Source organism: Solanum lycopersicum, chromosome 5 (assembly GCF_036512215.1).
Source record: "Solanum lycopersicum chromosome 5, SLM_r2.1".
Lineage (NCBI taxonomy): Eukaryota > Viridiplantae > Streptophyta > Magnoliopsida > Solanales > Solanaceae > Solanum > Solanum lycopersicum.
In genome coordinates, this window is record NC_090804.1 from 2,437,342 (window position 1) to 2,460,215 (window position 22,874).

Consider the following 22,874-nt stretch of genomic DNA (forward strand, 5'->3'; position numbering starts at 1 on the left):
AAAAATATAGAAAGAACAAAATTATAAAAAGATAACCACACGGCTTAAATTTTATAGCTAGTAGTGAAGTTTTTCCTTAAAAAAAAGAAGTTGATTTGACCTGAATTTTGTTGGTTCTCATTTTTTAAATCATATTTTGAAATGATAATATTATTACTATTTATCCAGTCTTCTCTTTTTTAATATTTGTCCCTAAAAATAATGAACCAGAAAGACGCATACCAATCATTTTATCCTTTAAAGGCAAAGAATGATTGATGGACCAAATATGCTCCACACACATCTTTGTAAAAATGCAAATATAGCAAGGGCAATATCAGCATGAATATGAGAGTACAGCGATGAAGACGCGTAAAATAGAATAAATTCAAATTATTTACCACCCATGAGAAATCTTCAGTTCTACACCAACCCCCCTCCAGGGGATGGATACAGGCAACTACTTTGTGAAGGAAATATGTTAATGAGTAATGACTATAGTGTAAATGGTATACTTGGTGAGCAACCAAACAAGACGAGCTCTTCTAAGTTTCTAGTATATCTGCTTCCTCATACCGACTATAACATTCTTACAGGAAGATTTTCTGCTTCATAACAATAAATAGAGACCGAGACACCTTCTTGAGTTGGGTAGCTACAGTCCCATAAGATTGATCTGACTTCGCCTAAGTATAGCATCTTTAGCTCGGGGTACCAAGCAACAAAGTGTGCAGAGATTCTTGGATGAGGTAGTTGATGATCTACTTTGGTCCTTCCGCCTTATCCACAGATGCAGGAAAATGGCTTCTACTCCTATAAAACAATCTATGAACATCTACCAACACGTGTGACTATGTACTTTCCTTTCTCTAGATCATACACAGTCTTCAATTGTGGCTTTCTCCACTTTGACACATACCATGCGGTGAACATCACCAAAATGAAAAAGGCAAAGAAGAGAAGCAAAATGAGAGAGTCCTCACTGAACATATTTGCAAACCACCCAGAATGCTCTTTGTCCAACTCAGCTGTGCTCTGCAAGATGAATGCTCCCAATGCCCAATCAAGTGGAATGTTTTCAACTTGATTAGCATATCCAATCCTGCTCAAACATATACTTGAATTTAAGTGGGATGGTAAAATATATATTAACTATATGTGCTTCTTCAAACAGATTTTGGAAGTAATATGTATAAATTAATATTTTTTTTTTGATGAAGATTCTCTTATCATCTATGTTTTTCAGTAGATTTTAACTATTCACTTCATAAAAGAAGAGACGAGCCTCGGGAAGGAGGAGGAACGGTAGATAAGATACTTAACCAAGAACCCATCATTAAAACTTGGAAAGCTATGTGAAAAGCAAGCAGCAGAATGTTTGAGCTTTCTTCTTAAGTCAAGAAGACAGCAGGAAGAATTAAAAAGGATATACAAAGAAGGATATCAAAATTAGTAAGTACCTATCATCATCCAAAGCAATTCCAAGACTATCATGAAGTAATGCCAATATATACGCTGAAGAGAAGCAATAACGATGCAAGTCCTCCTCTTGAAGGGAGGGGTATTTGCTTTTCAAACTTGACCAGTCCTCTTCACAAAAACTTTTCCCAGCCGCCATAAGATCAGAAAGAAAAGCTTTTGGGGGCAAACCAAAAAACTGTTCAGAATACAAAAAAATATCTTTTAGCACATCAAAAGCAAGATACAACCATAAATAGCACAACAGAATGCCAATTTATCAACACAGGCATAATAACAAGATAAATGTGCACCCTGGAAGTGTAGAAAAAATTTTCTGTAGCTAAAAAATTCCCCTGGAGCTTTGGCATAAATGTAGACCCAATGTAGCAGCTTTTATAAGGGCAACTCTCTGCATGATGCAAGAAGAAGAGCTTCATCAAGTAGTTTCAAATGAAAGGAAAGTCTGGTCGAAAATAAGTTAAAGTTAACATTGCATATTTTCTATTACAAGTAAAAGGAAAAGCAAACCTTTGCCTTTCTGCAACAATGATAGTGAGGCAGACCTGCATTCTGAGAAGTTACCGCTGGGATAAAGAGACGATAGGTGCCTAGTCCTATCTAAGAAACTACTGGGGGAGAGCTTCAATGACATTAAGTTCTGTGGGTATCCTCTAGGAGAACAAGGATCCATCAGCTTAACACTTTCAGGAGCTGCATCGATGGAAACAGAAAACAAATCTGAGTATTGAATTTTTACTTGCAGAACCATGAGAACTAATGCCTTATTTAAACCAACAAAAAAGAAAGCATGAGAACTAATACATCAGTCTACCCAGGAAACAACTGTAGCATTCCTCAAAAATGTCAATGGATAGTATAACAAATCACTTTCATGTGATGAAAGATTAAATAAAAAATGCATATATCATCTTTAGTTTATTCAATTCTTTTATTTATTTAATCCCTTATTATTTAATCCTTTTATTATATGCTTTTGGATGTGGGGATGCAGTAGGAGTGGGCTTCTGAATCAATGAGGAAACAGTATATTTAGCTATCCACAAATTTAAGTGTTTAGAAAGTAAAAAGCTCCAGTGTACAATTTCACTAAATTACTTGCGCAACTATCAAAAGCTCTAACGCTTAAATCAAATCTGTGTTCATCTTGTGAAAGTCAGAAAAAGAATGCAACAAGAGAAGCACTTAACATCACACCATGAAGTACTTGAAGTTCATATATGCTTAAATGAAAAGAGATTCCACATTACCTTGATGGTGGCCTCTCGCTACAAGGGACTCCTGGAGTAAGTCAAATGCAACATTCTGCAAAAACATCAAGAGCGATGAGATCTTAACAGGTATCTATAGATGTTCCACAGATAAAAGGGCAAGATGGACGAAAACCAGGTCAGGATAATAGAGGTTGTCTTGCAAAACAACTTAATAACGTCCTTTACATGCGTATAAGAGATAAGAAGAGAACATCAAATTCAGTGTTACTAGAAATGCTTATTATCTAATTTCTGACTAATTCTGCAGCAAAATCTTGGTTATCTACTTTTTTTTTATTCTAAATAACCAAGAAATTCTTGAGGGCCAGCTAGAGCATGGTTTAAAACTCAGGGATAATGAGTCTGCCCCTCTACCCTTCACTACTTAAATACCAAGTTCTATTCTGAGTCTGGGCTTGTACTAGTGATGTGCGGCTAATCCATACATCTCGCACCTCACTCTATCACTAGATCAAACACCTGTGAGATGTTGAGTCCTGAGTACAGAAGTGCTCCTGATAACATGGACTTATCAGCTACCAATTTCACAAAATTTAGCATTCAGTGCAGAATACAGTAGCATATTTGATCATGTAGTCACCAGCAACGCTAAAGTTCAGAGAAAACGAAAGGATAACGAAAATTTTTGCACAGTTCATTATTAATTACTAACAAGAAAATAAAAGTTACCTGACCAAATTGAAGCAAGCTATGACTGTAGATCCTGTAGGTAAAGTTCCTGAATTTAATGGTACGAGAATATTCTGGGGGCATAGGCTCGTCAGAAACAAAAGTTACCTGAATAGATCAGACAGCAAAAGTTATAGTAATATTCATGCTCTTATTCTGGAGTTACTTCATGCAAACTGAAAAATAATTTCAAATCCAGAGAAAACACAAGAAGGACTATTGGTTGTGCAATTAAATTTTTCTGTGAGCTTTAGTGTGATTACTGACACTCTATTAAAAAAGAAAATGACTAGAGCGCCTGGAATACAATAAGCCTAAAACATCCCAGAGTGATGAAAAATTGAAATTTCAAAATGATGAGACCAACCTGCGCAGATGCACCACCAAGTTCAATTATCCCAGTTGTTTGCAAAGGATCACTACCAAGAGTACCAAGGGCATAATTAGCAATAACCCAGGCATATAAACCCTCATCAGATCCTACAATCAATAAAAAATATGATTTTAATTTTGCTAACATGAAGCAACGGTTGTACTTACAATGAAGTGTTTGCATACCTTTCAACCAAGAGGTTCAAGGTATACAGAAGCTAAAATGTCATTACAACATACATCATGGGAAAAGTTAATGTGACAGGAGGGGCAGATTCTTACATTTCCCTCAAACCTTATTACGCAACTAGCAATTGTCGGAGACTACAAATATTTATAAAGAAAATGGGATTGCTTGGCAACTTAAAATCAACACAAAGTCAGATGTAGAGAACCAGAATATTCTCTTACCATCAGAAACTTTACCTACAGGATCTACAGTCATAGCTTGCTTCAATCTAGCTTTAGTGTACTAACATTTTGGTTTTAGTGTCAAAAGGATTGGAGCTATATTCTTTAGTTCAGAAAAATCAAATGGGCAGTTGTATGAATCCTCGGTATCCATTCCGCTCTAATTCACCACTCAAAGGACTTCTTTTTAAGAACAAACTACCGTTCCACTGATCACTAATGTCCAAATTTACAATTTGAATTTGGCACTCGAAGGACTTAGTCATTAAGCCTTTTTTTAATTAGTAGTTACATTTTTTAGCCTGGCCTTCAGCATACCACTACCACAAGCTTCCTCTTTTATTCATGCTATATGCTTTACAAAGTCATATGGACAGAGTTATATAACAACATCACAAAGACATAAATGAAGTGTCAAAAACTATAGAGAAACCCAATAAAAATGTCAACTGTAACTCAAAGACAGCAACTTTCACTTGAATTGATCAAGAAAATGCAAAACAACTAAACATGGGACAACCAACACAAGTGAAATGCAAACACATTCCTCATACCTGAAATAACAGAAGCCCAATCATCCCTAAACTTTAAACCCGAATCCCTCAGTACCCATCGACACACTTCTAAAATCTTCTCCTGTACACCCGAATCCAATAACCTCATTCCAGCAGTAGCCATCAACCTAATCTCTGTTGAACTCCAATATTCCTGAGGTACATTTTGCTTCCCAAACTCCACCAACTTCCCCACTGATTCACTCGCCATCTCCGGTTGTTCAGCATAAGCCGATAACCCCGGATTCACCCTCATCGAAACCAAACCCTTATCCCCAAAATCATACACCGGCACCCCATTCCTAACCTCATACTCAAACACATGAATCCTCGTCCCCGTACTTCCTCCATCAATCACAATCCCATATTTCCTCTTCACAGAAAACCTAACATGACTCGAAAACACAAAAACATAACATAAAAAAGCAATAACAAACATTATCGAAGTGTAACAAAAGATTCTCGATTTCGATTTAGAACTATTCCGATTAGGACTCCGATGTGAAGATCTACTTGGTCGGTATTGCAAATTAGCCGATTCCATTGTCTTACTCTTGTTATCAACACGATTTATTTTACGGGCATTGGATCGGCGCATCAAAAATTGAAAATATGTTAACCATATGATTCAACGATTGCGATGATGAAATCAATAGCAATTTTAGGGGTTTCTTTGCGATCGGAGATTGAGAGGGCTTCTCCGATTAACGCCCTCTCTTCTCTCCGGCGAACGGTTTTTTTAGTTTCTCTCCGGTGCCGGTTCAATTGGTTCCGGTAATATAACGCTAAAGGAGTTTGTTTCAGAGATGTGTGATTGTGGAGAAGAAAATGGAAAACAAAGTAAACTAAATTGACTTCTTCTTCTTTTTTTATTTTTTTTTAATTCTTTTTTTGGGTGAAATAGAATTGACTTGTAAAAAATCTTTTCCATAAAATCATATTTGTCTTTTTTTATTTTTTTAAACAATTTTATCAATCTATTTATTATTGATATTAAAATAGATTGTGATATAACTTAATTGCATTTAAATATGTTAATGAATTTTATTGAGACATTTAATTCAAAAGTTTGTTTCATTTGATCATTTGATTTTATGATAAAAATATTTTTGTTAACATAGATTTAATATCTTAAAAAAATATTTATATATAGTTATTATCAAATAAATAAATTAAATATAATTAAATATATATATTAATCTCGATATTTGAGCATGTTTTAATTGAAATCGAAAAATACTTAGAAGCATGTAATTGAGAAAGACGAAAATTGAATCTAAAAAGAAAATAATAAATGTTCTAATTTTAGTTGATGTAAAGTGAAAGATGTAAGGGGGATGTAATTAAATTTTGTAGTAATTCTTTTTGTTTTGTTTTAGGATTTGTATTAATGTAGAATATTTTATTTTATTTACTTAGAAAATTCTATAGAATATTTACTTTCCTTGGAACTTTAGGATATATATTTGTTTTACTTTTAGGTTAGGACGTATAAGAAAAATAATATATATATCCTATTTTGATGTATGGAAGAGATAATACAATAAATTTATTATTATTTTAATTTAATTTTTAAATTTCGATCTCAGAAAATTGATGTTATATTTGATCATGTTAAAATTATAATCAATGGCTAAATAACTTTAATTTGTCTCTACAACTGTACTAGTCCATTAGAATGAAATATGTTACATTGAGACTATCTACAATTGTCGTGATCACTAAGTAAATAATAAGCTCCTACAAAAACTTGTGTTTTATGTCAGCAGGTGTAATCGAACTTTAATCAAAGCAAATCATTTAATTGTATTCACACCATGAATTTATGCATATTTTTATCACGATATTTTAGAATAAATTTCATTTTCCTCATAAAAATAATAACTTATTCTCAATCAAACATCTTCCAACTAATCATATTTGTGTCATCAATTTATACATATATAAGTAAATTCGATATGATTTAATAATTTTTTTATTCATCTTTATAATAATCATAGTATTGGTAAATATACCTTCCTTGAGGTTGAGTAGCAAAGTAGGCGATTGAAATCTTGTTGCTTCAACTTGAAAAAATCATTCTTTTTTCACTTTATTTATCTTTTGTTTTTCATTTTTTCACTTTCGGTTGTGGCACTTTCACTATAGTAATAGCTACTCTATAGTTAGTTTATATCATCTAAATAAATACTAAATTAATGATAAAATATTTTTGAGTTTCCACAAATATTTTAAACTCTTTTTTTCTAGAATTATTTTTCTACGTAACATATCGTACTTTTTTTTAAAAGTAAAACGTGATAATAATATAAAACAAAAAGAGAGTAAGAGATGTATTTTCAATCTAAATATTCTAACAGTTTAAATTATTAAATATACGATATCACTATATAGTATAACTTATGGAGTGTTTTATGCTAAGATGGAGGAATGATTCTTTTTAGAACCTCAGGATAACCAGCACGCGTTACAATCTTTGTCAAAACTTTTTTTCTTCGGGTGAGTACTTCGTGCTTATTAAAAAAGTCTTTACTGTGTAATAGTCTACAAATCACACAAAAATTTATAAAGTGAAAATAAAATATTCTTAATACGATAAAAGTTTAGATAAACAATCAACGGAGATACGTGGTAAGATTTCACCATACATAAGTTATTTTCTTCAAAAAGTAAAAAAAGTATACAACTCTACTAATTATGTTTGGTGTTAAATACTGAATGGCACTTCAATTTCTTCCTGGCCATTCATTTCTACCTTCTTTGTCCGATCAACAATGGCAGCTCTCAAAGCCATAAACTCCATTACATCTCCAACAAGAATCACCAAGTTTACATTTTTACGAAACCCCACATGGTTTCAACCAAAACCCATCTTTCAACATCTCAAAACCAAAAGAATTAGACTATTTCCAGCTAAATCCAGTTCAAAACCAAACACAAATCAAGAAAATGCAGCTGATGAATCCTTGATAAATGACTCAATTTCAAGAATCCAACCACAGCCCACTTCAAATCAACCTCCATCTCCTTCAATTTCATCGTTTTCGCGTGGTTTAGTTTTTGATTTAGGGCAAAAAGATTCTTGGGATAGCTCTGAAATTGGTTCACCTGTAGTGAAAAGGTACCTCAGTGATGATGAAGAGAGATGGTACATGTGGTACCATGGGAGGGATAGTAATGGTAAAGATTCAATTGGTTTAGCTGTTTCTAGTAATGGGGTTCATTGGGAAAGAGGTGAAATTGTGTTGAATTGTGGTGATAATTGGTGGGGTTTTGATACACAAAGTATTAGGCCATGTGAGGTAGTGATTATGTCAAGTGCTAAAGTAAGAGCCAACAGCTCTGTTTATTGGCTTTACTATACTGGTTTTGGTTCTGAAAAGATTGAAACTTTGAAAGATTTAGATATACCGCGATTTGGGAATGGAGATGGAGAGATTTATAAGTCATTGCCTGGATTAGCAATGAGTCAAGATGGTAGACATTGGGCAAGAATTGAAGGGGAACATCATTCTGGTGCTTTGTTTGATGTTGGTTTAGATGGTGAATGGGATTCTTTGTTTATAGGTTCACCAAAAGTAGTTTACCATAGTAGTGGTGATTTAAGAATGTATTACCATTCATATGATCTTGAAAAAGGGTGTTTTGCAATAGGGATAGCTAGGTCAAGAGATGGAATGAAATGGTTAAAGCTAGGGAAGATTCTACAAGGTACAAGTGGTTTTGATGAACTAGGAGTGTTGAAACCACATGTTATACGAAATCGAAAAGATGGGAAGTATATGATGGTTTATGAAGGTGTAGATGGAAATGGGAGGAGGAGTATAGGGATGGCAATGTCTTTAGATGGATTGAAGGGATGGAGAAGAGTTGAAGAGTGTGATCCATTGTTGAAGAGATGTGAAGAAGGGGGTTGGGATAGTGAAGGGGTGGGATCACCATATCTTGTTGAAATGGATGGAGATGATGAAGATCATGAATGGAGATTGTATTATAGAGGGATTGGAAAAGATGGAAGAAGTGGGATTGGTATGGCAATGTCTCAAGGAAATGAATTCAAGAGTTTTCAAAGGTGGAAAGGGTTTCATTTGTAGCATTAGTCAATATGTCTTGTTTGTAGTTTTTCTCAAACGGTGGTGTTTAGGCTAGTTTGCGTGCGTTTTGATTGTTTCAATTAAGAGATATTAGTACTTTCTTTTAATACAGGCATCAAGTAATTCTATAATTATCTATTCACAATATATATTTTTATGAACAATATTTGTGCGAAAAATGCAACATTCTAATGAAAAAGAAGATATATCGATAGTTTATGCATTGGATTAGCTAACAATATAAGCAAGAAAGTAACACATAATTGGAGTTAGGGTATAAGAATTATACAATCCAAAATAAGATGAATTTTGAATAAATACATGTTTTCTTTTTCCCCTTTATCAAAGAATCAAATCAAATAGTAGATAAATATATATGGCATGTGGTAAAATTTGTATTTAATAATTTTATAACTAAATAAATTGATTTCACTTTAATTATCAATAACTAATCCAAATCGAAGTTATACCACGTGTTTCTCTAGTGAACTTTACTAGAGTTGAGTCGACCGTCTCCATTCTAGGAGGCCTATACGAAAGTGAGCTTTTAAAGTACTTCGATTATTTTAATTCACATGACTTTTTCTTGTTAATATCTAAAATTTGTAATGTATACTCATATAAATATCTAAATTTTATTTTAAATCATAAATTTTAAAATAAAACAAAATTTAAAATTCATATCAAATCAAACAATATTAAGTTAATTAATACGAAGGAAGCACAAGATATCATTTCAAATGGGCCTCCTTAAATGGACTCAACTTCTTGCTTACCCTTTAGTTTTAGGGTTGGATCGTCCAAAATCATATTCAAGCTCAATATACTATATTAATATGAGTATTTGTATTTTATTATAAAAACATAACAACATTTAACGATTTCTAGCAAAATAATAACAACATTTATGGCGTATTTCTTGGTGGTTGTCCGGTGGTGGAATAATACATCGAACCATATATCAAGTATATATTATTTGTATATCATGTGTATAAGTTATTGGATGTGATTTGTGAATGATTATATGTTTGGTATATTGTGTATATTTGGTGTATTTCTTATATGTATGGGGGTGTATGTGATCGTATTATCTTATGTATCACTGGATATACAATGATGTACATACGAACAAAAAAAATACATACAAAATCATTGTATCGCCATACTATTAGAAGTGAGTATTCGATTTAATTTACTAGTATACGAAGAAAAAAGAATATTGTTTGCGCGTAACATACCTACAATATCATGTAATAGTAACATTTTAACCATCACCCCTTGCTTTATTTAACTGTATATACATCTAGAAACATCAATTATATAAACAAGATACGAATTATTAAAAGTGATTCCTTTACATTTGCTTAAGTTTCGATAGACAAAATTAATTAATCGATATCTATATATATATTGATGAGAGGTAGAAGATGCACGAGAGTTGGCATTCTGAAATTTATGAGATGTTTGCATAGATATTTATCAGTATGTACACTGCCAATGCCATACCAATCCATGTTCTTCCGATTATTATTATTTTTCAACTATTTTTAATATTCATTTTTAGTCTAAATTATAGATTTTACGAAATAATTTATTGGGTTTAATTTAAATTATTTACTCTTAATAAGTGAAGTCTTAAATACTAAATAATTTAAGTTTGAGCTAGAATTTTATTGTGTTATGCCGAGCTCGAAATTAATGTTGTTGCGATAACATCGTGTCATGCAAACTAAACAAATTTACAAGTATAGAGTATGTGTGTATATATATAGAGATAAAAACTTTTTTAGTATCTCAATTTTTTTTTATCCGTAGTCAATTAATCTGAATTTACATTAGGTAGGATTCATTATCAAAGGTCTTTTATATCCATAAGATGAATGAAAACCTCTTGTTAAGGAAGGAACACTTCATCGCACCACGTATAAATCAACTTGATATATTTAAAAAAAAAAATGAGGAGGAAGTTTTTTTGAGAAAAGAAAGTATTCAAACATTAAATCAGAGTTGGGTATATATATAAATCAAGTTTGATTATTTTTTTTTAGAAAAAAGAGAAAAATGTTATTTAAAATAAATAAAAAAGGGGGTTCTCAAACATTGAAGTTCTATGGTATTATTGTCTAAATAATTGAAGCTACTTTTGATAATACTGGGATATACATTTATTATTTTGCAATAGTATTTGTGAGGGAAGCATGACATATATTATTTTTTTTTGGAATAATAAATGTGAATGTACTTTGCAATGTATAAGTTGGTTGAGATATCCCCCATCACAGTCCCAATACTATTTATGATTCTTAAATAAATCGACATTTTTATTTTTTTTTGAAATAAATGTATATCTTTTTGTTGTACAATAAATCACCTAGATATTGGACATGCAAATTTATGAAAGGTGAAACATGTTGTTCAGGCTAAGGGCAGATCCAAAGAGGTGTGAGAGGTTGCAAAATTTCTTTCGCTTAAAAAATAAAAATAATATATATATATATATATATATATTTCATATCTGACTTTCAATTCAAGCCCTTGTCCTGGACTTTTGACCTGAGTCTCGGCTCTAACTCGGGGTTCAGTCTCTATCTTTATCCAACCGTGTCTTGAACACAACTCCTGGCGCTAATTTGAGAACTAACTCGGGAGTCGACACAGAATCCATAGCTAACTTTTATATGACTATTGACCCCGACTCCTAATCCCAATTTGAGGACCTCACCACAATCCTAGTCTAGAACTCAACCTGAGACATAGCCAAATTCAAGATAGGACCCGAGATTCAACCTTGGGGTCCCAACTTAAGTCCTAACTTGGGACCCAACCATAACCCTGGGACCAAACTTGAGAATTGATCTTGACTTGGGATCTGACTTGAATCTATATCTCCTTGGGACCCTACTCACCGACACGAGATCTTGACCTAGGAGCCAACTCCTGATGAATCGGGGTCGGTTTCTTGGTTGGGGTTTTGGTAAAACTTCGATTACAAATATAATGTAGATAAATAATACTTTCTCTATTTATAAAAGAATGGCCTCATTTCCTTTTTAGTCTGTTTAGTAAAGAATGACCCCTTTCCTTTTTGGGTAACACTATAACTTAAACTTTCCACGTGACATGTTTAAGACCACGAGATTAAAGGGCAATTTAGTACATTTGACATAACTTTAATTTAGAACCACAAGATTTAGAAGTCTTCTTTCTTTCTTAAACTCTGCTCCAAGTCAAACTAGGACATTTTTTTTGAAACTGAGGGAGTAATCGATTTATCACATCACTAAAGTACTATCTAATATTGTAGTCTGGTTAAATTGTCACGCCCCGAGCGAACATTCTGGGCGGGATTAACACTCGAGAACCATTGTTGGGTCCAAGCGAACTCTTATCCTGTCTAGACTCTGAAATGCAACTTTACTCCACTGTCTCAAAATAACTTAGAATGTTTTAAAATTAAACATCTAACTAGCCAAAGTGGCAGCTCAAGTCTTATAACAAAACAACTGAAATGCAAAGACTAAAGAACTATATTTGTCAATCTATAAAGCCTCTAATACTATGAGGGATGTTGAGACAAGACCCCGATCACCCTAACAACTGAAACGACAAAGCAATAATAAAGGGATCCTCCGAAAAGAAAGGAGGTTCACTAAATGACTCTGAAATACTCAACTAGATCAATGAAATGTTGACTGCTGATCCTGGTTACATGTATGTGCATCATAAGCGATGCAGATCAACTGGCGTCAATACATTGAATGTAAGAACATGCGAGGAGAAGCTAAACATGACATAAGATTGAACTGAATTATGAAAAAAACACTTACCTCAACTTTACTCATCACGGGCACTCAACTATATGCACAATTAAAAAACAATAAAGATGTCGTTTATATAAAGCATTTAAATAGTAGATAATATCCTAAATCAGTGGAAAATAACATAATATCGCAATTGTATATGAGAATACAAAAATAAATTATTTTTCAGAGATTCTCTAACAGACAACCATCACTATGAGTTATGTGACGATACAATGTCTCGCCCACGCTGTCAGAACTGTCCTATAACTTGTCGGGATATAGAACGCCTCAATTAAGTGGATCCACTAATCTATGCTTAAAAGCATTAAGGAATCATCTAAAAAGTATGATTGTTTCTACCCACGTCGGCTACATGGTTTTTGGACACTTGTGTTAATATGAACTCGTCCCCGTATCGGTGTTCAATACTACTTCCAAAATATACTCACCTTATATGTTTACAAACATAACTCTTCCTCCGTGGTTTGAAATTATTATTCAAAAACTAGCTCAAAAGCTCTCTTGAAAATCGGTGTTTCCTCTCTTGTTTAAATGTGAAAATATTTACTCTTTGAGATACTTAGTTTCCATATAATCTTTTAAAGAAAATGAACTTCTCTCCTACTCTTATTCAATTCAATGCTCTAGTCTTAAAACAATTGTAAAAAACATTTTTAAATGACTTTTGAAATGACTCTACGAACTTCTTAAACTTGACTCTTAACTTTCCTTGAATTTGAATTTATGAATTCAAGATTATAATTCAGATTTATGGAATTTTCTTAGATGTTTAGAAGTCATTTAGAATTGTTAGAATTGATAGGAAGTGTTAGTAAACTTCAGAAGGATACAGACGGGCTAAACAACAAAGTATAGGTGGGGGCAGACGTCTTGAGCACGCTGCTGGAGCATCCACTGCTGGCGCACCATCCTAGACCTTATGTGTAATGACCTGTTTAGTCGTTTTGAGCAGCAGATTTTATTTCTGGAAAAACAGGCTGAGACGACGGAACCCACGACGGACCGTCATGAGCACGACGGAGCGTCGAGGGGTCTCGTTTCAAAACACTTAGAAATTCTGAAATTGGGTACTGAAAATCGACTCTCTGAACTTCGTAACGGAATGGCAGGACGGACCGTCACGGGCGTGACGGACCGTCACAGACTCTTTGGTGGAAATTGAGTCTCTGAACCTTGCTACGACCTGCAGGACGGACCGTCGCAGGCACGACGGGCCGTCACAGGTTGCGTAATCCCAGTCTGGGTCGGATTTCTTTACACGTTTTAAGGGACGTTTTGGACTATTCCTACTTTAATTATAAAGTTAGTGGGTTTATGTTAATAAGTCTAAATACTTGGGGGTTAAAAGAGGTAACCTTGAGTAAATTAGTGGGTTATTATTGCCATCTTTTATTCTTAATTATATGCTAATTAGGATAAAAGAAAGAGGGTTTGAATATGAAAAAGAAAAGAACAGAAAGAGAGAGAAGGAGAATCGATAGAGAGAGACGAACGAAGAGGAAAAACACAAGGCTTTGGGAAATTCTTGCTTGATCACTAGTCTTCGGTGAAGGTAGGTCATGGTTTCTCTTACGATATTCGTAGTAAACTCTTAATAGCGAATGATATGTATTGATAACATTGTAAACCCTGCTATGTGCTTAATTGTATGCTTGTATGAATATGATTACATAATGGTGATAAAGTAAGCATGATGAAGCTATTGAATCTTAATCTTGAAAGAAACCCTAATCTACCTTGATAATGAGATTGATGATGCATTGGTATAAAAGAAGGCTTGATGAACTAAAGTGATGAGATTAGTGGATCGGGTGTCATGAACTGACACGTAGAATTAGGGGGAGTGGAGTGTCACGTACCGACACAAGAGAAATAAAGATAATGAATCTTGAAAGATGTTAATATACTCAATCTAATGAACATAATTCCCAAATGAGTATGGTATTGAGGCTTGAGTACTCATGTGTGAACTTGACGGTAATTGATTATGACATAGTACTTGCTGTTGCTACATGTTGAGTATCATAGTTGATTTTATGATGTTATCTGATATATACTGTTTTCTATTTTGAGTTGGCCGATGATATCTACTCAGTACCCGTGTTTTGTACTGACCCCTACTTTTATGTTTTCTTCTTGTTTAATTGTGGAGTGCAGCAAATGTGCCGTCATCTTCGACTCAACAGTAACTCTAGCCAGTCTTCATTACTCCGGATATCAGGGTGAGCTAATGCTTCTAGCTTGGACTGGATCTTCCTCTTCATGTCTTGATGCCTAGAAGTTCCGGCATGGACTAGCTTTTATGTATTTTTAGCTTCTTAGAAACTCTTAGATTTAGTAATTTGAAGTAGATGTTCTTGTGATGATGACTTCAAGATTTTGGGGATAAAAATAGTTATTGATTTTATTAATGAGTTTAAGTCTTCCGCATTACTTTCGGTTGATATTATATTGAAATGTTAAGGTTTAGATTGGTTGGTTCGCTCACATAGGAGGGTAAGTGTGGGTGCCAGTCGCGGTCCGATTTGGGTCGTGACATTATGGTGCGTCGCCCTATTCAATATATGTACCCAAAAATCTAATTTAAAACAACTTTTAAAATCGATAAGACTATCTCAATAAACTCATCAATCCAAACCAAATTCAAGACTGAAGGCAATTTCAAGAACACAACTCAAGAACATCAAATCTTAGGAAGAAAATACGCTGAATAAATTAACATGATTGGCGCATGGGTCAACGTACCCAACAGTATGTGAACTCAAATACCTCTTAGGGATCAACCCTTGACTAAATCTGCACGAAACCTTCAAGAACTTGACGAAATCTTGACCTTTTCTTTTCCTTTCCTTTATTCTTTTGAGTTCTTTTCATTTAGTGTGAAATTTGAGTGCGTAAATTGAACCAATTCAGTTTATACCCCTAATTAATTACTGAAAAAGAAATAAGTTAATTGGCTAAGAAAAAGACCAAAATATCCCTCTTAAATTCGAGTAACTTTTCTTAAATTGACAGTCCAACTTCAAACGGGCATATAGCCCTCATACAAGTTCGAAAATTAGCTAACTCGGTGGTGTTGGAATGAAGATTTCAAGACCTTTCATTTGATATCTTATAAGCCACCTAACTCATCATGTACTGAAAGTTATGATCGTTCAAAATTAATCCAAAACTCTTACTTAACATAACTTTGCCAAATTTCAAATTTTTGTTCTTTCCATAAATGATTCTTTCTAATTCTGTCTCTTTCAAATAGCGGGGTGTTACAAAAGTAAAAGTATCATTAACTCATAAAAATACGGATCAATTCTTCTTTTATCCAACCTATTATGTCACACAACTCACTTTTACCGAATATAGAATATGAGCATACCAATCTATCAGATTATTATCTATTTTATGTTAATCCGTTCATATTTGATCCAACTCATCTATTTGTCATCATTATTAACACCAATAAAATAGTAAAGATAACCGAAGTAAAAGTCGGATATGCCTTCACTCGAGCCTCAAAAAAAGCAGAGGTTTTATTTTTCTCCTATCAGCTGCCTGAAATTCCAGCAGTGTAATTAAAGCTTGACATAGTAGTGTGCTGGTGTTGATAATTACTACTCATTTGGAATTTATACTATCATTTATTTTACATAGCAAGTGTAGCTAACTCTCTTGTCACACTACTAATTATTTTTAACATTTGTTTGCCTATATATACCATCTCTCATTTCCACAAAAAGAAAAACACAAATAACAAACTTTCTTGATTTGAGATAATAATTATTGTTATTCTAGACATAAAATGGGAAGATCCAAATATTGTGATGAAGAGGGATTGAAGAAAGGTCCATGGACACATGAAGAAGACCAAAAACTATTGTCTTTTATTGATAAACATGGTTGTGGTAGCTGGAGGGGTTTGCCTGCTAAAGCTGGTAATTTTAATTATTATTCCTTTCGTCTCAATTTATGTAAAAATTGTTATATATTTATATAGATTTGAACGATTTATTTAAACGGTCCAACTAGTAAAAACGACAATAGAGCAAGATAGGATGAGTGTGAAGGTGATTTAACCCCCTTACCGTTCTCTCCCTCGCTTCATTGTTATCCCTACTCGCGATCCAGGACTATTTATAGCTAGTGCTAGATTGCCTAGTTTTCTTTTTCGTGCAACGTTTTTCATATGTAATTATTGCAACTTAATTATAATAAATTGATATTCTCTTTCCATTTCAATTTATATGATACACTTTTTATAGGCCAGGTACGTGATGGTGAGACTTGAAGTCATGACCCTTAAACCTGAATCAAAAATCATGTTATTATATTATCTAAAAATTTAATTAGTTAGAAAATACATATTTATATAGGTGTGTACTATTATTCAACATTATCTAATCACTCCTTTTTGCTTCTATTTTTAGGTCTGCAAAGATGTGGAAAGAGTTGTAGGCTAAGATGGATAAACTATCTAAGACCTGATATTAAAAGAGGAAAATTTAGCTTACAAGAAGAAAGAACCATCATTCATCTTCATGCTCTTCTTGGAAATAGGTATACATACTGATATATATATACATACATATATATATATATATATATATACTTTTTTTATCCGTTCATTTTTGTTCGTACAATATTAATTTGGCATATTGAGCGGTCAATAAAATGATAGTTTTTACTATATTATTCTTTGAATATAATAAATTCAGTATTTTGAAAAATATATATAATTAATGAGTAATAAGAGTAAATTAGAATCGAAGTAATAAATTATTTTTTAATTTTTTAAATTCGACAAATAAAAATGAATATTAAGTTTTAGTATAATGAATAAGTAACGATAGAGTAAATAATAAATAAATGAAGTATAGTAATAAAAAGATGGCAAATGATGATAGAACTCATAAATAGTTAGTTACCTTTGTTTCTGCCACAATATTATTCTTTCCCAATCCCCTTAGTCACTGTTTTTTTTTTCTTTTTCAATATATGCAACAAATAGCCATAATGCTACTTATGATACTGTCTATGATTGATAGTGCCTTATTATAGCAGTGTCCACATTCAATTAAAGTCACCATTTAATTGAATTGATTTGATTTAAGGATCCAAGACTAGTGATTTAATATTACCACAATAATTTCATTTTTTTGTGTAATAATGTCTATCAATGATTATTGCGATAATGAATTGATTAGGTTTTTATTTATATCAGATGGTCAGCAATAGCAACTTACTTACCAAGCAGAACAGACAATGAGATAAAGAACTATTGGAATTCGCGTTTGAAGAAGAGGTTAACCAAAATGGGAATCGATCCAATGACACACAAACCAAGTGATGCGGGCTCATCAAAATATGTTGCAAACCTTAGTCACATGGCTGAATGGGAAAGTGCAAGACTAGAAGCAGAAGCTAGGCTTGTTCGAAAATCGAAAATCCTCTTCAATAACAACAACAATACTCACAATTACAACATTAACCCTAGTACCATTTCACAACAATTACCTCATTATTATCAACAACTCCCTTGTCTAGACATATTGAAAGCATGGCAAATGACTAGCACAAAATTACCAACAATAAATGACATTAGTCATGCCATTCTACGTAGTAATTTGAAGAACAAGAAACTCGATTCATCGATACAATCATCAACGTTAAATTCTTCAGAGAATATTTTCGCGAAAGATGCACCAACTACTACGAAATTTGATGTTGATGATGATCAAAATCTTCATAATTTATCTACAATCAACTCATGTTTTGAAGATGATCAACTACTCCAAACAGAACTTCCAAGTTTCATGCAGGAGTTTTCAGGGGTATTTCCGGAATATACACAAAATTCAACAAATGGATTACAAGTGGATAATATTATGGGAAGCTTCTATGGAGATTTTGAAGATAACAAGTTAATTAATTGGAATAATTTCCCTAATTATTTAGTTAATTCACCTATTGGTTCTCCAGTATTTTAAGTTCTACTATATAGCTATAGAAAATTGTACTTCTAAGAGTTTGATTAGTTTTTTTTGTTTTATTACAAAGATTTTGTATCTCTAAATCCTTATTAGACTGAAATTTAGTTTATGAAATGATTGATTAAAATTAAAAATCATGTACCCTTATAATTTGTCTTTTTTCTTATATAGCGTAAACTATAAAGTATTTTACACGTCATTAAAACACCGAAATTAGCAATAAACTTTATCGTCAATCTACCGCTATTTTAGTTGCTTAACAAAAATTGTCACAATTTCGTAGTTAAGTAAAATTATTAATGAATTTTTTAAATCAAAGTTATTTTTTTTAAAGTAGTGACATGCTCTAAGTTATAAACTCAATATTCTTTTGTTTTCTTTTCTACTATTATATTATATAAGAGTGAGTAGAAATAGTTGATATCAACATATATGTTAATTTTGTGTAGGGTAGTTTCGTGTTTGCATTAATTGTCTTGTTCTCATAACTAACCCACGTGGTTTTTCTTGACAACGCATTGTTATAAGTGGGTTTCATTTCACTTCCCACCATCCTTCGTCTTTTGACAATAAAATTTTATCACGAGATTACGGTGCATTGGCGGGAGTGCTTCATCTTTAATCAGAGGTTTTGAGTATCGAGAAAATTTTATTAAAAGTGTTACCTTAAGTAGGTTCTGTAGTACGCGATTCAAGTTTAATCAAAATTTCAATATGAACTTCGAACGCCAGATAGAAATAAAAAACAAATAATTTTTAAGCACTCATCTGGAATTTTGAGTTCGAGTTTTGAGTATGGAAAAAATTTTATTAGAAGTGCCACCTCAAATAGGTCCTGCAGTATGCGATTTAAGTTTAATCAAAATTTCAATATGAAATTCGAACGCCACATTAAAATAAATAAATAAATAATTTTCAAGCACTCATCTTTGCTCTTCTCAAAGAGTTCCTTAATTTTCATTATTTCTAATTTATTGATTTGTTAGTTTTTACTCACTTTCAATTTCCTTTTTTCATTCATCTTTTCTGCTACAAGTGAAGAGGGAAAAGGAGATATGAGAGTTTGTTTTTCTTTAAAAAATGGTGTAATTGAGGCTCTGAATTAAATCTCGGAGAAATATTTATTACAACAAAAATAATTGTTTACCAGTTTGTTTTTCTTTAAAAAATGGTGTAATTGAGGCTCTGAATTAAATCTCGGAGAAATATTTATTACAACAAAAATAATTGTTTACCAATAATAAAGAGACATATTAATAAAGAGAACTAAAATATTTAATAATATTAATTAAGTGTTATTAAATTCAATATCGCTAAAAATTTTAGCGACATATACAAAAAGTTAATTATCATTAAATATTTAATAATAATTAAGCTATTATCATTAGTTAATTATCAATGAATATCATTTTTAATGTAGTGATAATTTATATCTTCTTTTCTTTTTTTTAGATATTTATAAGGAAAGTAGATAGATTCCATGTTTTATTTAATAATCTTCTGATTATTATTTCATTCAATACGAAATATCATATTTGTTGATATGAATATTATTTCATCTAATACGAAGTATGACATCTGTTAAAATAAATTTTGCGATATATATAGAAAATATTGAACCCGTATTTGTACAGACTAATTTCATTTAAGTGTATATATATATATATATATAGAGTAAGGTCAGAGAGAGGAGACATATTGAAATACAATCAATATTATATGGTCCTGGGAGGCCCAAAAAAAATAAAAAAAAATGCACCATCCATGTTTTTTGCAATTTATTAACTAATTAACTCCATGTAGCTACTACTCTTTTTTGCTTTATAACATTTCGTTTTCTGATATAGGTCAAAATAAAGTTAGGTAAATGAAATTATTGCTAAGGTGTTTGAAGGAGTAATCAAGTAATCGACCAATGAGGAAGTAGTAAATACGCATTCATGATATGGAATCGTCTTATTAAAAAACAGTATATATAGCCTGAAATATAAGAATTTTCGGTTTGAATTTATATTTAGTTGAATACATATACAAATATCCGACTAAAAATTAATGAACTATTTCGATCTCTTTATCCTATATTATACGTACAAATTATCCTCATTATTGTTTTTTTTTTTTGTCGTGAACCCCATTTGAATATATATCGAAAAAAGTAAATTTTTGAATGATTCACTTCATCATATTCATATAATATATACATGTGTGTGCATATATTTTGATATATAATATATAAAAGATATTCATATGATATCAGTTATAAATTTGTATATATTAAATGCATTCATACTTTCTTTAATATATTTATTATTTTAATATTAGCATATAGTTATATATGCTTTTTTTGTATTGATACTCATTGGTACATTTTTTCACTTATAAGTGTGTATAAGTGAAGGAAAAATTATTTTTTTATTTTTTATAATGGACGAAATAAATATTATCATAATGTTCCAACTACTAATATCCAAAAAATGATGACCTAATATATGAAATAAAGTCACACTTGAATCTTGATGTCTAGATAATAAATTTAGACATTATTTCTAGTAGGCATGCATTAATCTATATATAACATTTCTCTTTTTTGCTATAAGTCCATCAAATAAAGTTAGGTAAATGATTTAATTGCTTAGAATACTATCCATTCGATTATATTTCTTTTTCAGCTTCTTAAATTATTAAGTGAACTCTTTCAAATCTCTTTCATAAGATATTACGTAATACCACACGTTATATCACATATGTATATCCTTTTCGTGTCAAAAGTTTTATTTAATAAAATAATTAGTATTCGTGTGAAAAATATTTTTTCTGAAGCAGACGGATCGGAGTTCTTTATTTCGTGAGTCTATTAGAAATATCCAGTCGATCATTATCCTTCTAAGTAATATTCATATAATTAAAATTTGTGGGGTTGGGGTGAGGGATACGAGGGTCAAAAGTGTGTTGTGGTCGGCAGGGGCGGAGCCATCCTAGATGAACCCCTTTCGACGGAAATATAACTATTTTTACATGGTAAAAATTATTGTTTATATATTTATAATAGATGTTGAAATCCCTTCAGTTAGTCAATGTGTTTAGTTCTTCAAAATTTTGAACCCCCTTATTAAAAATTCTAGATCCGTTACTGGTGATCGGATGTAAAGTTGGGTGAGGGTGGATAGGAGAAATACAACGAATATAAAGTATCTTTTTTTCTCATATTTATTTTTGTTATAACGATCATGAGTTTCTTTTTTTTTTTAATAACGATATAAGATGTTACTTATGCTACCTTTAATTCTTTCATCAAGTAAGTTGTTTTAATGTTTTTTATTAATTTTTTTTAAAAAAAAATAAGTAAATAAAATATTCTAACTTATAATTAAATATATGTGAATCTATTAGATCTCGATAAAATTTAAAGAATAAATGACGATACTAAAGTTTTAGCTTTCCCTATAATATATGTGGGGTCATTAAAATAAATAGCACGTTCATTTATAAGTCCATCTCATCTCTGTACTTGATGTAACGGGAATGCAAATATTTATAGAGTTTAACTGCTATTCACCGACGGTGGACAAAAAATTACACGGGCATATTATTTTTGGAAATATTTAATTTTTTTAATTAATATATTTTAATATTATTAATATTAAAATAAAAATAATAACATAGTGTTATATGGTAACTTGAATTATAAATTAATTGTACAAATTTAATTAGGATTCTTATTTGTCTTACCAAAAATAAAAAATACATAATTTCTTGTGTTTTCTTAGTTGGATTAACGTTTTTCTTTTTCTACAAAAACCATTGAAGCAACCAACTATCCACCATTGAAGCAATTTGAAACAATTATCATGGTAGCGTTTTCCTCGTATATCTTTTTTTACATAACTTATTAAGTCTTTTTCGCAACATGAATAAACGTTTCAAAGAAATATTCTTGTTTTAATGTATGAAGAAATTTATGTTTTGTAGTGATGAAGATATTTAAAGAATTCGTTTAAGAACTTTTTAGCAAATTGAAGAAGTTCAATACATTAGCCATGAAAAATATTTAAAATTTTAAAGCTAACTTACCCTATCAGTCTAATATCTAATAATTGTGTATTACAGGAAACTTTTGAAATCTCTAATTTAGAAGAGCAAAATGCAGAAGGAATTGAAGATTCCTTGAAGGATATAGAAAGCAACATGAATGCAGTTGTATCTTTTGTTCCTCAACTAGGTGAGCAAGAATTAA

General features: G+C 31.6%; 3 protein-coding genes across 3 annotated transcripts; 2 read left to right on the top strand and 1 right to left on the bottom strand.

The window, feature by feature from the left end:
• Positions 1-357: 357 nt before the first annotated feature.
• LOC101268182 (probable apyrase 6) lies at positions 358-5,738 on the bottom strand. The gene is made up of 8 exons (XM_004238756.5): positions 4,739-5,738; positions 3,769-3,881; positions 3,402-3,509; positions 2,709-2,763; positions 1,969-2,151; positions 1,752-1,849; positions 1,440-1,636; positions 358-1,081 (listed from the first exon to the last, which is right to left on the bottom strand). Exons 1-8 carry the CDS (start codon positions 5,334-5,336, stop codon positions 805-807), a joined length of 1,629 nt encoding a protein of 542 aa, XP_004238804.1. The 5' UTR covers positions 5,337-5,738; the 3' UTR covers positions 358-804.
• Positions 5,739-7,304: 1,566 nt separating this feature from the next.
• Positions 7,305-8,996, top strand: LOC101262417 (uncharacterized). Its single transcript, XM_004239343.5, has one exon. It carries the CDS (start codon positions 7,513-7,515, stop codon positions 8,830-8,832), a length of 1,320 nt encoding a protein of 439 aa, XP_004239391.1. The 5' UTR covers positions 7,305-7,512; the 3' UTR covers positions 8,833-8,996.
• A 7,352-nt stretch (positions 8,997-16,348) lies between these two features.
• LOC101262719 (transcription factor MYB16-like) lies at positions 16,349-18,774 on the top strand. Its single transcript, XM_004239344.5, has 3 exons — positions 16,349-16,585; positions 17,078-17,207; positions 17,872-18,774. The coding sequence occupies exons 1-3, from the start codon at positions 16,453-16,455 to the stop codon at positions 18,635-18,637; spliced, it is 1,029 nt and encodes a 342-aa protein (XP_004239392.1). The 5' UTR covers positions 16,349-16,452; the 3' UTR covers positions 18,638-18,774.
• The last annotated feature ends 4,100 nt before the right edge of the window (positions 18,775-22,874 follow it).

Coding starts and splice junctions, on each gene's coding strand:
- LOC101262719 (XM_004239344.5), top strand. CDS start 16,453: ATGGGAAGATCCAAATATTGTGATGAAGAGGGATTGAAGAAAGGTCCA. Junction 16,586..17,077: donor GGGTTTGCCTGCTAAAGCTG/GTAATTTTAATT, acceptor TTCTATTTTTAG/GTCTGCAAAGATGTGGAAAG. Junction 17,208..17,871: donor CATGCTCTTCTTGGAAATAG/GTATACATACTG, acceptor TATTTATATCAG/ATGGTCAGCAATAGCAACTT.
- LOC101268182 (XM_004238756.5), bottom strand. CDS start 5,336: ATGCGCCGATCCAATGCCCGTAAAATAAATCGTGTTGATAACAAGAGT. Junction 1,850..1,968: donor ATTGTTGCAGAAAGGCAAAG/GTTTGCTTTTCC, acceptor TGCATCATGCAG/AGAGTTGCCCTTATAAAAGC. Junction 1,082..1,439: donor ATTGCTTTGGATGATGATAG/GTACTTACTAAT, acceptor ATGTTTGAGCAG/GATTGGATATGCTAATCAAG.
- LOC101262417 (XM_004239343.5), top strand. CDS start 7,513: ATGGCAGCTCTCAAAGCCATAAACTCCATTACATCTCCAACAAGAATC.